Genomic DNA, 16,563 nt, shown 5'->3' with positions numbered 1-16,563 from the left:
TGTCCGGTTCGGTAATTTTTTTTTGCGTTAGATTTTTTTTCTGAATTTCTTTTCTTTTTGAATTTTAAATTTTGAATGCTGTAACGGTCTGTCCGTGACATACGGTTCGGCCGGATGTTGTTTTAATGTGAACTTCAAGCGTGTTGAATTCGTTCTGCGCTTTTTGACAGTTTCTTTTAAAGGCATGATAGGAACTTTTTTTTTGTTATGGCGCAGGACAGCAAGGTTGGCAAGGACCCGCCCCAGCCGACAATGACTAGCCACTGTGCACCACCACATCATGCCGACCGCCTTCCTTACTGCTTCCCTTAGAAAATGCGTTTCCATAACAGATGGCGCCCAACGTGGCGCCTGAGGCGCTGGTCGCGAGGGTCAGTCGGGTCAACTTTTGAAGTTGACCATCCCACCAGTCCGAGTGAGCAGCCACAGGAGCTGCCACCTACGTTGCGGTGGGATGGTTGGATGGATCAGGTTGTCCGGGCTGGTTGTCGGGGGCAGTGGCCGAAGGAGCCACGAGACTTAACGTCGTGTCCCCCGGACTTTTGCATTCACCCGGTGAGGCAGTGCTGCACGCACTTTATTTTTTGGTTGTAAGTGGGATTTTAGTTTGCCGGATGTTGTCCGTTAGTCGGCTTGGAATAATTTTGTCCGCTAATTGGGTTTTTTTGTAATGTTTAAATTTTTTTTATAGTTTCTTTCCTGCTGCCGAATTTGTGTTGTTAGTGTGAGTGCGTGTATGTATGTGGTGAAAGAACCCCAGCTCATCCCACGTCCCAGGTGGTAGTTTAGAATACCACCTGGACTGTGACGGGGTGAGCTGGGATTCAGAGGACACCCTTCCTGTCCCACCAGACTGGAGAGTGGCTACGAAGCCGCTCCACCCATCGCGGCGGAGGCAGGAGGGGTGTCCAGTGAGAATGGACGGGAGGCCTCAACACCCCCCACCAGTCCCAGGGGCGAGTCCCTGGAGACTGCCCCTGCGTTGCGGCTGGGCGTGTTGAGACCAACCTGTGAGTGTCTGGAACTGACCCTAGTGGCCCCAACCAGTCTCGGAGGGGGGCCTTAAGACCCCCTCGCATTGCGGTTGGGAGCACTAGGGACATGTATGAATGTATCTGTGTGATTTTTTTTTATCTGTAGCCCGAGTGCCTTCGGGAAGGGGATGTCATCATTCCCATTACATTTGATAACCAGTTTTTCACAGTTTTCGAATTTTTTTTTCTCTCATTTTTTTTTTGTCCTATAGAGGAAAATACCTTTTTTTTCTCAGATAGGCAGAAGTTTTTTTTAATCCCAATACTAGGATTGCATGCATACTTATGGAAACATGAACTTTTTCCAATTTAATTTTTGATGTTGTAAAAGGCTGTTGTAAATATAAATAGATTACATATTTATAATCTGCACTTTTACATAATTATTTCAAATTATTTTCACAATTTTTCAAACTTTAATTAGGTGTTTTTGCATAAAACTGCAAACGGTCAAAAATTAGCGCACAAAAATTTACTAGACAACTCTGTCTAGTGAGAGATCGATCAGCTGACACGTTCTTACGGAAAAAATCAAAATTGTTTTGATTTTTACGTTCCGGGCTACGTACGTACGGGCGTTGCACGTCGTTGAGTTTTCGTTTACATTGCACACTCATAAGATAGGTCGTGTCAGCTGACACGTTTTTGCTACGTACGTTCGTGAGTAATGCGGCAGTTACCCACCGACGTGTGCCGTACGTACGGACGTTTGTCGTACGAAACACGTTTGACCGAACTCTCAAGCCCGTAGGAATCAATGTGTGCGTCTGTGTACATGTACATAACATATTTGTGTGTGTATTGTTTACAGATAAGCACTGTTGCCATTGACCATTTTGCATGCATGCTTAAGGAAACATCAACTTTTTCCAATTTAATTTCTGATATTGTAAAAGGCCGGAATAAATATTAAATAAGTATAAATAGATTACATATTTATAATCTGCACTTTTACATAATTATTTCGAATTATTTTCACAATTTTTCAAACTTTAATTAGGTGTTTTTGCATAAAAGTGCAAACGGTCAAAAATTAGCGCACAAAAGTTTACTAGGCAACTCAGTCTAGTGAGACAGCGATCAGCTGACACGTTCTTACGGAAAAAATCAAAATTGTTTTGATTTTTACGTTCCGGGCTACGTACGTACGGGCGTTGCACGTCGGTGAGTTTTCGTTTACATTGCACACTCATAAGATAGGTCGTGTCAGCTGACACGTTTTTGCTACGTACGTTCGTGAGTAATGCGGCAGTTACCCACCGACGTGTGCCGTACGTACGGACGTTTGTCGTACGAAACACGTTTGACCGAACTCTCAAGCCCGTAGGAATCAATGTGTGCGTCTGTGTACATGTACATAACATATTTGTGTGTGTATTGTTTACAGATAAGCACTGTTGCCATTGACCATTTTGCATGCATGCTTAAGGAAACATCAACTTTTTCCAATTTAATTTCTGATATTGTAAAAGGCCGGAATAAATATTAAATAAGTATAAATAGATTACATATTTATAATCTGCACTTTTACATAATTATTTCGAATTATTTTCACAATTTTTCAAACTTTAATTAGGTGTTTTTGCATAAAAGTGCAAACGGTCAAAAATTAGCGCACAAAAGTTTACTAGGCAACTCAGTCTAGTGAGAGAGCGATCAGCTGACACGTTCTTACGGAAAAAATCAAAATTGTTTTGATTTCTACTTTCCGGGCTACGTACGTACGGGCGTTGCACGTCGGTGAGTTTTCGTTTACATTGCATACTCATAAGATAGGTAGTGTCAGCTGACACGTTTTTGGTACGTACGTTCGTGAGTAACTGCCGCATAAGACGGCCCATACATGACACAAAAGCCATGCGCAAATATAAAACGACGGAATTTGTGCAAATGAAAATTTTGACATACACGGCTCAAAAACACTGCGCAATATTCATTTTTAATGTAGCGCAACAATTGAAACATGTGTTTTAATTGTATCAAAAAGGCACTAATTGTATAAAAAAAACACTATTTATTTTCCACAGTGCTGGTAATTCACAGTATAAGTCGAAAAACTCGCACCAGAAGCGTTTATTTTCCATTGTATTTATAATTTTTATATTTTAGTTGCAAGACCAGCTCAACTCATTGCAGCACTGCGCAATATTCATTTTTCAACTAGCGCAACAAATGAAACATGTGTTCCAATTGTATAAAAAATTATTATGTATTATTGAATTTGTGTGAATTCCTGTCACAAGCTAGATATGGTCCTTACGCCTTCGATATTAACATTTTTAAGCAATAATTACTGATGTTATATTATCAGAAACCACAGGTAAACTGTGTAAGATTCACCACACACGAAGAAAAATGCATGTGCAATATTTGCAGACGTGCGTAAATATCAAAATCGTTTTGATTTTATCGCAGTTCTCTGCGCAAATAGCGCAACCATTGCACACACCGGGCAAATCCTTGTGCAAATTGGTTATTGGCACAAGGATACTTGAGCCGTGTAATTGGCGTATAACTGCCGTATTAACAATCGACCCAGGTTAATGTACATCTTATATATATCGCTTTAAACTGGAGGTATTTCAATTTCATGTTTAATGGATTGAATTTGCGATTTTAATTGTGATCCATCATTTTTGCACAGAAGTGACGATTTTACTATAATCGATGGGTTCTGTATCAGCAACCATAACAATAATATCGAAAGAAAATACCACGATTGAACGAGTCTTCATTAGCTCCTTGCCCAATTGATTATAATTTAACACCTGTTGCAACAAATTCCTCTAATTTCTATGGATATTTCGGCCCAAATATAACTTTTCCTCATTTTCTCATTCGATCAAATAAATTTTCCCGCGAGGGGTTTGCCGCCAAGTAATTCCACATAGCGGCAGCAGCATTGCGCGACACTTGCCTATGCGGATTTTTTGCCTAGTTGATCAAATTTGAAGCGCTGTGCCGGGCGCGCAGTGCTGCTGACGCTAAATGTGAATTGCCCCCATACACATACATGCAAAGAATCCTCGATTTAACATGCAAATGCAACAACAATGTGAACCATATCATAATCTCTATTCGTATCTGGTTGATGTTTCATTGAAACACGAGCAATATTTTGCAGTGAAGTGCAGCTTCGGGTGGCCTTACTTTAAGTCACAGCGACAAAGTGACTTGAACCCGAATATTTGCCAACTCTACTGCGAAAATTTAAAAACAGTTCCGTTTCAACCTACTTTCATTTGTCCTGTACTGTTTATTGCAAATGTTCAAACGCTTTTGTTTATAGTTCAAGTTTTAAAATTTTTGCATTCACAATTTGGATGGCGTCAAACCTAAAGAAATGTCCTTATGGCGAGCAGTGCTACCGGAAAAATCCGATACACTTTGGCGAGTTTTCACATCCTCATTGTAGGTGTTATTTCCATATGTTGGCCAAAGATGACATGTTGGCGGTGATATACATATGTAGATATTATATACATCTCAAATATTTTTAGTGGACACGATATATGCAAATGGATTGGACTCTAAGACTAATAAGTATGTCATACCAGATGAACTTTTTATGTCAGCAGAATTGATAGAAACACAACTAAAGTTGTTGGAAAAACTATTCCCAAAACCAAGTGGTAGTAAAAGTAGCAAGGAGACAACCTCAACTGATGGCAATAGTTTGAAGGACGGTATTCGTTTGGATAGTGGTTCACCTAAAGTACGAACATACTTCATTTTAATAATTTGGTAACGTTTTACAAGACGGTGCACCACCTAATTTTTATCAACGATGGTGGCGTCTCGACCTCCGTTTTTAGAATCCCGAAACGAAAATTAAAATTTTGGTAATAGTCTAGTTGAGGGGTCGACTGCTAATACACTACCAAAAATATCGAGAGAGTTGTCAAACGACGCGTCTTGATATCAGTATTAATAATCCGAAGGCGGAAAATAAAATTTTTAACTCGTTCAAAATATATTAACAAAAAACCGAAAAAAGACCCGCGGGTACCTCCGAAACCGGGGGTCGGAGCCATAGAACTTTTGCGCAGAACACCTTTCTGCGTTGGCGGCCTTCGGCCGCGCTTATAAAAAATAACCCTGGGCTACGCCATGCCAAGTCCGGGTGTGTGGTATAACCGTGGCTACCGCCACGGTGATGCACAAATTTTTTTGTGGGTACTAACACAACAACAACCACATGGAAATCGCCAACTTCAACTGCAAATATCTCCGGACAGAGATAAAATTTTCTTTTCCGCCTTCGGATTATTGTTCTCGAGATTAATACGCGTCTTTTGACACCTCACTCGATATTTTTGGTAGCGTATTAGCAGTCGACCCCTCAACTAGACTATCACCAAAATTTTTATTTCTGTCAAAAGATATAAGGAAATTGGTTCTAATTTGCATGTGGTTGTTTGTCAGATTTGTTGTACACGCACACATACACCAATGCAGAAAGGTGTTCTGCGCGCATTTAGTTTTAATCCCCAAATTTATAAAAAAAAGAAATACATGGAAGATAGAGTAAATCATAACAATGGCGATATGAAACGTATGTGGAAGTGTCTAAAAGACCTCGTCGAGCTTAAGCTGGAGACATTGGTGCTTTATCGGTAACCGTATCGGTAACCTTTTAACAGCTGATTCGACCAACCTTATGAGAATCAATGCAATCGATTATTGGTGCCGCTAAAGTCGTAACCGTATCGTAGCCAACCAATTGGGTTTTGGTTTACCGTCGTAACGATAAACAGCTGATTACGTTAGGGATACGGATACAGCGATACGACATACGGCACCAATGACTCCAGCTTTAATGATGTTAAAAAACATATCACTAAAATTGTAAATAACGGTGAATGCCTGGAAAACGAATATGATATAGCTAATGCCCTAAATAACTTTTTTATACAAAGTATTGTTGAAATTAATGATAGCATCGAAGAAATTGTAAATGGGGATGAAATAAGCGCAAATCATAGTAATCCATTTGAAACATTTAAATTTACTGACATTGTAGTGGACGATATTATTATTATCACAAAATCACTTAAAAACAAATATGTCGGCGACAAGCTTTTATCGGAGGGTGTCGTTAAAGATGCCATGATAGAACGATAGAACAATCGGGATTCAGGAAGAGCCATTCTTGTGAAACAGGGTTGAATATGGTAATTGCAGATTGGAAAGAAGACATGGCGGAGAAAAAATTTACGGTGTCTGTCTTCTTGGATTTAAAACGGGCTTTTGAAACTGTCGATAGATCTGAGCTATTGGACGTTATGTTTAAAATTGGTATAAGAGGAAAGGTGTTGGAATGGTCCGGAGTTATTTGGGTGACAGAAAACAGAGAACGATAATTGGAAAGGAGGTTTCATCAGTGGTGGATGTTAACATTGGTTTACCACAAGGCTCGGTCTTGGCGCCAATATTGTTTACATTGTATATCAATGATATCAAAAGATGCTTAAAATATTGTAAAATACGTCTATTTGCGGATGATGCATTGCTTATCATAAGTGAAAAATATGCAGAATGTGCCATGCTGAAAGTACAAGAAGACCTGGACTCGCTATACAAATGGTTATGCCTTAGAAAACTGAAATTAAATGTCAAAAAAACTAAGTTCATGATATTTTGTAAAAACACTAATATCATAAGTGACAATTGTTTAAATAATATTACACTGAAGGTAAAAAACATGGAAATCCAAAGAGTAGACAAAATTAAGTATTTAGGAGTTTTGATTGATGATAATCTAAATTTTGGAGAGCATGTAACTTATCTGGAAAGGAAAATTGTACAGAAAATAGGCTTCATGTATAGAACATGTAAACATATCAGTCAAAGTCATAAAATATTGGTATATCGTTCAATTATTGAACCACACTTTATTTATTGTCCTACTATTCTGCTATTAAGTAATGATATGTATATTAAGAAACTTCAAATACAGCAAAACAAGGCAATGCGATTTATTTTAAAATGTCCTCCAAGAGCGCCAAAAATTGTAATGCTCAATAGATTAAACTGGCTTAGTATTAAACAGTCAGTTAGTTATTTCACATTGAAATTTATACACCAACTTAGGTTAGGAATTACCTGAGTAGTAAAATACATTATAATCATGAAATCCACAATTATGGAACTAGAAATTGGAATAATATAATACTGCCTAGAATAAGAACTGAGTTCGCCAAAAGGTCTCTTGAATATTTAGGGTATAAAATGTATAATGAGTTACCTTCTGATTTGAAAGACTGTGAAAATATTAGTAAGTTCAAAGAAAAATTGTTTTTATATTGTACGTCACTAAATGTGACATGAGTATTTATGTTTAATCTCTTACTTTAACCTAAACTAGGTCTTAAAGACCGTAATAATAAATAAATAAATAAATAAACCAGTGTCGTACCCACCCAGGTTAATTTGTTATAAGCGGGGCCCAAGGCCGCCAACGCAGAAAGGTGTTTTATGGAAAATGGATCGGCCCCATATTTCGGACCCTATCTGGGTCATTTTACGTTTTTTTGTGAATAATCACCTTTGATAATTTTTGATAAAAATTAGGTGGTGCACCGTCTTGTAAAACGTTACCAATAATTGTTTAAAGCAAAATAATATATGTATTATTACCACTTTTAGCCTGATTCAGTTAAGCAAAGCAAATCCCCAATGGCAAGTACGTCTTCGAAGTGCGCGTCACCCAATAGCTGTAAGCCAAGTTCAACGTCTGTCGATGACAGTTCTAAATTCTCGAAGAAACCTAAAATAACAAAAAATATTAAAGATTATATACCAGTAGTTTTAGAGAAGGGCCATGCTGCTGAAAAAATTGCTAGCGCTGCACCTTACAATTTATTTCTTACTGCGATAACGGATTCTAAGCGCACTCATCATGAGCCATTAACAATAACATTTCAAGGTTTGTATTAATCTTTTGTAGCTTATAATTAATTCCTGATTTAACAATTTGATATTGTTCATAAATGCAGAAATCCTTGATGAAAGCCTGGGGGAAATAGAGTCGTCTGTGCAAATAAACTTTATGGTTGAGATTGGATGGTTGCTTGGACATTATTATTTTGCTGGAATAATGTAAGTATAAGAACAGGATAATTCTTTACTAAAGCTTACTACAGCTACTATATGTCCAAAAATATCGCAAGGGATGTCAAAAGACGTATTTCGGATTTTGGATATAAAATCCGAACGCGAAAACTAATTTTGTCAAAAGATACTAAAAAAAACCGATTCGTTTCGAAACCGTGGAGGGGAGCGGCGCATCTTGCTGCATTGGCGGCCTTCGGCTTCGCTTGGAAAAAAAATAATCCTGGAGTGGGTCCCTCACCGGCTTAGGGATCAAAGTTTATTTCTACGCGGAACTCTTTTTCTGCCAAAACGTCTTTGTATTCCCAGTAGATAGGGTCCGGTAAAAGACCCTTACTAAATTTTGAACATCTCGGAACAAACAATCTTTATTAACGTCTGCAGTCACTTTTTGTCAAATGGTAAATCGATAAGCATACTTAAAGGGAATACGAATTGGCTAGATATATGTGCGAACGACTTCAAGCCTATAAAGGACATTTTAAGGAGATATAGAACTACTTGTTGTTGTTGTTGTAGCGATAAGGTTACTCCCCGAAGGCTTTGGGGAGTGTTATCGATGTGATGGTCCTTTGTCGGATACAGATCCGATACGCTCCGGTAACACAGCACCATTAAGGTGCTGGCCCGACCATCTCGGGAACGATTTATATGGCCACATTAAACCTTCAGGCCATCCCTCCCTCCCCACCCCCAAGTTCCATGAGGAGCTTGGGGTCGCCAGAGCCTCGTCTGTTAGTGAAACGGGATTCGCCGCTCGAAGGTGAGGTTGACAATTGGGTTGGAGAAGCTATATATTGCGCTACACAACCCCTTGAATCCCAACTCCTTCTGGTGGCGAACGTAGCTTTGATATGTAGAAGTTAAACAAAAGTGGGGATAGGACACCACCCACCCTTGTTTAATTCTTCTTGGTTTTGATGTTACGTTTCTAAATTGCACCGATACCTGCCGGCCACCCAGATAATTTGTGGTCCACCTTTCAAGACTTAGGGGAAGGGTAGACCCTTCCAGGTCTTGCAGTAACGTGCCATGGTTGGCCGTATCACAAGCTTTTGATAGGTCTAGCGCAACGAGTACTGTTATATGATGGGGGTTTTGATTTAAACCGAAATTTATCTGGGTGCTAATGGCATTTAGCGCTGTAATTGTGCTATGAAGTTTTCTAAAGTCATGCTGATGACAGGCTAGTTGCAAATTTGCTTTGAAATAGAGGAGCAAAATGGCTTCAAGCGGCTTGGCTACTGGCGATAGGTTAGATATCGGACGATATGATTCTCCTATGTTAGCTGGTTTCCCAGGCTTTAGTAGCGGGACCACCTTGGCCATTTTCCGTTTTTCGGGAATGACAAAGGTGGAAAGAGACAGCCACCATTTTCGGCAAGATCTAGCGAGAGAACGTGACCTTATAAGACAGCTCGATCCCGGCGACCCCCAAATAAGGGATATAAACCAACGCATCAGATTGCTTGTGGATGAACACAGCGCGTCTCCAATTACCATCACCGCCAAAGAGGTTGAGGATGCCATCGGTCATGCTAAACCATCTAAAGGAGTGGACCCAGACGGCATAGCCATGCAGATGCCTAAAAGCCTAGGAAAAGAGGGTTTCAAATATTTTGCACATGTCTCCAACCTGTCCCTTTTCCACCTTTGTCAATCCCGAAAAATGGGAAAATGGTGAAGGTGGTCCCGCTACTAAAACCTGGGAAACCAGCTAGCATAGGAGAGTCATATCGCCCGATATCTCTCTTATGCCAGTAGCCAAGACGCTTGAAGCCATTTTGCTCCGCTACTTCAAAGCAAATTTGAAGCTAGCCTGTCATCAGCATGGCTTCAGAAAACTCCATAGCACCACCACCGCCCTAAATGCCATTAGCACCCAGATAAATTGCGGTTTAAATCAAAACCCCCACCATAGAACAGTACTCGTTGCGCTAGACCTATCAAAAGCTTTTGATACGGTCAACCATGGCACGTTACTGCAAGACCTGGAAGGGTCTACCCTTCCCCTAAGTCTTGAAAGTTGGACCGCAAATTATCTGGGTGGCCGGCAGGCATCAGTGCAATTTAGAAACGTAACATCAAAACCAAGAAGAATTAAATAAGGGGTGCCGCAGGGTGGTGTCCTATCCCCACTTTTATTTAACTTCTACATATCAAAGCTACCTTCGCCACCAGAAGGAGTTACTATCGTTTCCTACGCCGATGACTGCACAGTCGTCAAGTTATTCGTCTTACCCTGGTTCACCACAACACCACAACACCACCCCATCTCCCTACCCATTCCAGAGAATGCATTTGTTTAGCCCCGTGATATAAATAATAATTATCAAAAAACTGCTCGATAAACTATTCATTCTTTCCAGGGGTACACCATTACTCATTCTCTATGGCGATGAAACACCCGAGTTATTAAACATATCAAAAACGCATCCAGAAGTTACTGCCATTAAAGTAAATATGCCAACGCCATTTGCAACGTCACATGCGAAAGTAATGCTTTTTGGATATACAGATGGTGACATGCGCGTTGTAATTTCCACAGCAAATCTCTACGAAGATGATTGGCACAATCGTACACAGGGCATATGGATAAGTCCCAAACTCACAGCATTACCAAACGATGGCGATACAACGGCAGGTGAAAGTCCAACAAATTTTCGGCAAGATCTTATGTTGTATTTAGTGGAATATAAAATTGCAAAGCTACAATCATGGATTGCACGAATACGTAAAACTGACTTTAGTGCTATCAAGTGAGTATAAAATATAAATATGTTTATGTACATACATATCTGTTATCATAAGCTTAAATTGCCTGAATCACATGTAAACGAATAGAACGTAAACGATGAACTATTGTGGTCACTGATATACTGAACTCTATTTTTGTTTTTTAGTGTTTTCTTTATCGGTTCCACTCCAGGTGGATTTCGCGAAGGTCCACGCGGTTACCCGTGGGGTCATGCACGTGTCGGCGAACTGTTACAAAAACATTGTGCACCAATGGAAGCAAGAGTGCCCGTAATTTGTCAAAGCTCCAGCATAGGTAGTTTAGGACCAAACATACACACGTGGATACAACATGACTTTCTCAGCAGTCTTCGTAAACATTCGGGTCCGCCGGGACTTAGTCATTTCCCACCATTTAAAATGATATATCCAAGTTTTAGTAATGTTAAAAGCAGTCATGATGACTTGTTCGGTGGTGGTTGTTTACCTTATGGATCGAATACTAATGATAAACAGCCATGGTTGCGCGGACATTTATTTCAATGGTGCTCGAAGCAGCGTCATCGTTCTCAAGCAATGCCTCACATTAAAACCTATACGAGAATGAAGTTAGAAGATCAATCTATTTATTGGTTCATGTTAACATCAGCAAACTTATCGAAAGCAGCATGGGGTGCATTTAACAAAAATGTTAACATATCACCATGTTTGAGAATAATGAACTACGAAGCCGGCGTACTATTTTTGCCGAAATTTGTGGTATGTACCCAGAGAACGCGCCACATTTCCATATAAATACTATATAATATCTCGTCTCAAATTTTGTCATATCTTATACAGTAAATATAGCACACTTTTTCCTTGTCTGGTTTAATTAGGCATGTATTACAAAGACCCCTAAAACCAAAACGTGTCTAAAAATGAATATAATTGGTACTTAGTAGTTATATTTATTTTATACAACGTTGATTTTTTACTATGTTGTTGTTCTTGTAGCAGTGCTTCCCCCTCCAAAAAGGTGCGATCAATCACTTGTTAATCCATTGTCATCAATGTCCTCTAACGGGAGTCCAAGGAAACTTGCTGTTTCAACAGGAGTGGACTATAATGAGAGGGGTGTTAGAGGCGTTGGTTCCACAATACAATTAAAGAGATGGTTGGTGTCATGTGGGGACACATTGCAAGGAGGACATACATTTTGTATGTCGGGGTTGATTCTGGATAGGTAAGAGTTTAACCTATTACAGTATCCAGATCGAAGTTGAGCTAGAGTGACGCGCGTTTCCCTAGGGAGAGTGCGTTCCTCCTCTGCTGGTTCTGGGTATTTATCCGACGCCTGTGTGTGGATATCACTGAGGACCTGCTTGTGCTTTTTTGCTTCAGACGGCTGTCTTCTCAGGTGCCGTATTTCCACATAATGCTTACGGAGATGAACCCTTAACCTCATCAATCAGATGTCTGTGTGGATGCCCATGTTTCTGGATATTCAACAGAAACTGGTTAGCATTTCATTTCTCTCCCTAATGGGGAGTACTGTCCCTCATTTGTTGATTTTTTACTATCACTGCCATGCGTGGATTACATATTTCGAAACCAGATGATCCTTCACCAGATCCTTTTGAGGTACTGGGATTCGATCCCACGTTCGAATATTAAAGCCGTTGTTAAATGATAGGTTCTGATGAAGGAGGCCCCGAAACATGTAAACTATGCAACGCTGTGTTAAAAAAGGTATAGGACTTGATCTAACAGTTATGACTATTTGTAAAAAAATGTTATTTTTCTAATGTTACACTAACTTTAAGTAAAACTCCAAATTGCTTAAGTTGTATTTGTATTTGTATTTTATTTGAAACTAGAAGACCCGGCAGACGTTGTCCTGTCCTAAATTTGGTCTTACATTTTAATAAGCTTTTTCCGTCTGAATCTGCCCTCCCCGCCTCTTCACTTTTTCCTAATCCTTTTATTCACTCCTCCCTCCGTCTTTTTCCCTTCATCTATCTCCATCTTCGTCTCATTCTATCTCTTTCTCAATCTCTTTCTCTATTTTCTCTTCTCTCAATTTCTTCTCATTCTTCTGCATCCCTTATTGCCTGTCCCAGAGGGTGGTATGTATTTTATTCCAGTCCCAGCCCCCCTCCGAGTCTCAGAGGCAGTCCTAGTCCTAATCCCCGTCCCAGTCCGTCTCTGGATAATATATTACTCTGTACTAAAGCACTCATCAACGGCTTGCCCTTGATATCCATATTGTATAAACATTGTCTAGGCATTCACTGGCCCACGTTTTGGCCTATATCTCGAGACCCTAGTCACCCAGTGGTATGAAAATTACCCTCTACACAACTAAAGACTCTCCTGAATTAAAAAAAAATTTCATAGTACCATTCAAGGTTCGAATCGAGCTCAAGGCCAGAACAATAATTTTTTCAAATTTAGAAAAATTAAAAAATAACAATAATTATCATTAGAAAAAAATTATTGTTCTGGGCTTGAGCTCGATTCGAACCTTGAATGATTTATCAATAGGCCGATAAAAACAAAAACAATTTCATAGTACCTCTAAATCGCGGGCTCCCTCATTAAATATAACAGATAATAGTTAAATATTTATGTATTTTTAGATATAAATCTTAAAACTAAAGAAAAGTAACTAATAAATATTAAAAGACAGCAATAGTGATGATAACACTGCTCTACAAAATTAAACTTTTTGCATTACCCTGGATCACCACTATTTTTGTTTTATTTGCTATAGTCCCCTAATTATAAAAATGGTCGAAATTTAAAATTCTATGGATAGGTTGTTTTCGAAAATTTGCCTTTTTTGAAAAGGGAGATCCATTGATTTTATCATATCTATGGAACGGGTTGTCCGCTTTTGTTGGAGAAAACAGCATATAATAGCAAATGAAATTACCTTACAATTGTTTAAATACCATTTTTTTAAATACTTATTGGTTTCAGAGTTATTTGCATCGCATTATAAAAAAATCGATTTTTTGTATTAAAAATTTCTTTAATTCGTAAAAAATCGAAAGAGACAAAAACTTACAACTTTTATTAGATTATCGTAAAACTGTGAACATTCCAAATAACGCAAGCTTAAGATACCCTTATTAAAGAAATTCTACAAAATTTAGTACTTGAAATATTTAAAAATAGTTTCTACTTTTTGCTTGTCTACTGTAATTTTCTGAATTTGATTCTCGTATAAGAAACCAATTATAATACCCCATCATATTTTCGTTCTAGAATCCTTGATAACGCTCCTCCATTGACTTAAGTTGTTGGTGAAATCGTTCTTCTGCTCGTCACTGACATCAACAAGATTTGAAGGGAAAAAATCTAAATGGGAGTGTAAGAAATGCATTTTTAGAGACATTTTTGCACCTGAAATTATATGTATATGTAATTTAGAGGTTACAATTATGATGAATATACAAACATCATATCATATTCCTACTTACCGATTTTCGAATAGTTGGTTAGTAAATCAGAAATGATTTCCTTATAATTTGGACCCCGAGTATTTCCTCAAAAGTTTGAAACAATCAGCTCAAATGAGTTCCAAGCAGCCTTTTCATCGGGTGATAATAACGTTTCGAATGTTGAGCTCTGTAGTAGTTTTCGGATTTGTGAACCATCAAAAACACCTTCAGAAATTTTTGAAGCGGATAATTTTGGAATTATTGTTTGAATATAATCGAATGCTTTTTCATTTTTGTTTAGCGCCTTAACAAAATGCTTGACTAATCCAAGCTTGATGTGTAATGGCGGAAAAATCACATTCTCCTTTTTTACTAGAGCAGCATGTTTTATATTCAGCCCAATTCTAAACGAAAATTCCGTGCGAGTTTTTTCCTTTCTCCCATTCCTCGTATTCCAAATAAAAATTCCTTGTGAGTTTTTTCACTTCTCCCTTTCCTCCTATTCTGAACAATGTTCGAAAAAGCGGAAACCGCTTATGGGAGAAAAGTAGGTATTATGAATGTGAAGGAGAGGGAGATTTCTCTGTCATTTCATAAGAGTTTTTCACTAGTTAAATTAAAGGGAATGCATCAAAATAGTTAAAGGAAATTTATTATTTTAAGAAAAAACACTTATTTGTACAAATTTGTGCTAAAATATGTATTTACATTCTACCACAATATTCTCACTGTTAATACACCTACAACCACAATATTCTTTATTTTAAGTCGGAAAAATATATCATAAGCAACGGAAGAGCTCTTCGCATATTTGATGCAGCCATCCAGAAATTGCGCAATGATTTTTTAAGAAGGCTTAAATAGATTTTGGCATATGGCGAAAGGCGAACTCAACTCGACTGGGCCGCCAGAAAATTGCTTTGCAGAATGAATGCAGGCAACTCCGGCGGAATTGTGTTATCTCGCGGGTCTTCTTCTTATGCTCCTCTGTTGATGTTGCTGTGACACCAATTCATTACTCATTTCAGTGAATACCACATGAAATGCAATAATGTGCATTGTTTATACCTTATTTCTTAATTTCAAACAAATTGGCAACAATAATTAAACTTTACAATTTAAAAAAAAAATAAGAAATGCGCAACGAAATTTCAATTGACAAAACAGCTGACTTCGAAAATTCGAAATTCCTATTCCCCAATTATTCTTCTCCCCAGGAGAAAAGAATTGGAGGAATTTTTCCGCGGGAATAAAAAAATCCGCGAGAACAAAATTCCGCGAGAATATTTAGAATTGGTCTGATTGTGTGTGCCTACTTCGTGATTGGTTCTTGCTGGCCAGTCCTTCCTTACATAATGTGCGCTTTGATCTCGGCTATCCCAAAGGCAAAGAAAACAACAATGTTTTGTGTAACCACCTTGTAGTCCAGTTAGTAAAGCTACCATTTTCAAGTCTTGACTTGACTTTTCGCGATCAGGAATGCTAGTTAAATAACACTGAATGAACTAAATGAATTACTTTAAATAGTCGGAGGCCACAATTTTATACATCTTTTAGGCGCTTCCAGAATTTACTAGTCCAGTAGCTCTCAAACTTCTCAGATATATGCATGTGTTAGTGCATTGACTCTCCGCTGCTCGTATTCGTACATGATACATATGTGTAGACGCACTTATTTATTCGTTTATGTAGATACATAAAGATTGAATTATTGATGTGAATGTTTGTAGTTTACAGTCTCTCGCGCACACATAGGCGTATAAGTAAATGCATCTGTGTGTGACATCTCTCGGCTGCCTTATATATGTGTATACATGATTTGATTATTGACGTAAGTGATGGTATAGCTTAGTGATGCTAATATCCGTGACACTGCCCTCCACCTAAGTCTGATCGTACCGATCAGACAAATCTCTCGATCTAAACGCTGCTAATCTTTCCAAATGAACACTTTCATTTTGGTTCGTGGTTTGGTAGTGGTTTGTATGCGGTACACTACATCGTTGATCCGTTTTACAACTTTGTATGGGCCTTCCCAGTTACACTGCAATTTCGGGGACAAACCTTTTTTTCGTTGTGGGTTGTATAGCAGCACCAAATCTCCTTCTTGAAACCCTTCCGAATTAATTGCTTTATCGTACCTCCCTTTCATCTTGTCACTCATAATCTTTGCTCGTTGCCTTACCAGAACGTGTATCTCTCTCAGCTCTTCTTCCAAGACACCAGTGGATTTCTTAACATTCCTCTCCGCA

General features: G+C 38.6%; 1 protein-coding gene across 1 annotated transcript in view; it reads left to right on the top strand.

Moving 5' to 3' along the window:
- Window positions 1-4,142: 4,142 nt before the first annotated feature.
- gkt (glaikit) overlaps window positions 4,143-16,563 on the top strand; it is a 47,644-nt gene continuing 35,223 nt past the window's right edge. Inside the window, exons 1-6 of the mRNA XM_067782984.1 lie at window positions 4,143-4,445; window positions 4,535-4,749; window positions 7,683-7,962; window positions 8,033-8,135; window positions 10,517-10,906; window positions 11,051-11,642. Coding sequence (XP_067639085.1) covers window positions 4,358-4,445; window positions 4,535-4,749; window positions 7,683-7,962; window positions 8,033-8,135; window positions 10,517-10,906; window positions 11,051-11,642 — 1,668 coding nt within the window. The 5' untranslated portion in view covers window positions 4,143-4,357. The remainder of the gene's footprint in view (window positions 4,446-4,534; window positions 4,750-7,682; window positions 7,963-8,032; window positions 8,136-10,516; window positions 10,907-11,050; window positions 11,643-16,563) is intronic.

The sequence above is a fragment of the Eurosta solidaginis genome, chromosome 4 (genome assembly GCF_040869045.1).
Source record: "Eurosta solidaginis isolate ZX-2024a chromosome 4, ASM4086904v1, whole genome shotgun sequence".
NCBI classification, from domain to species: domain Eukaryota; kingdom Metazoa; phylum Arthropoda; class Insecta; order Diptera; family Tephritidae; genus Eurosta; species Eurosta solidaginis.
Note: the sequence above shows the minus strand (reverse complement) of the source record. Positions and strands in the feature narration are given on the sequence as shown.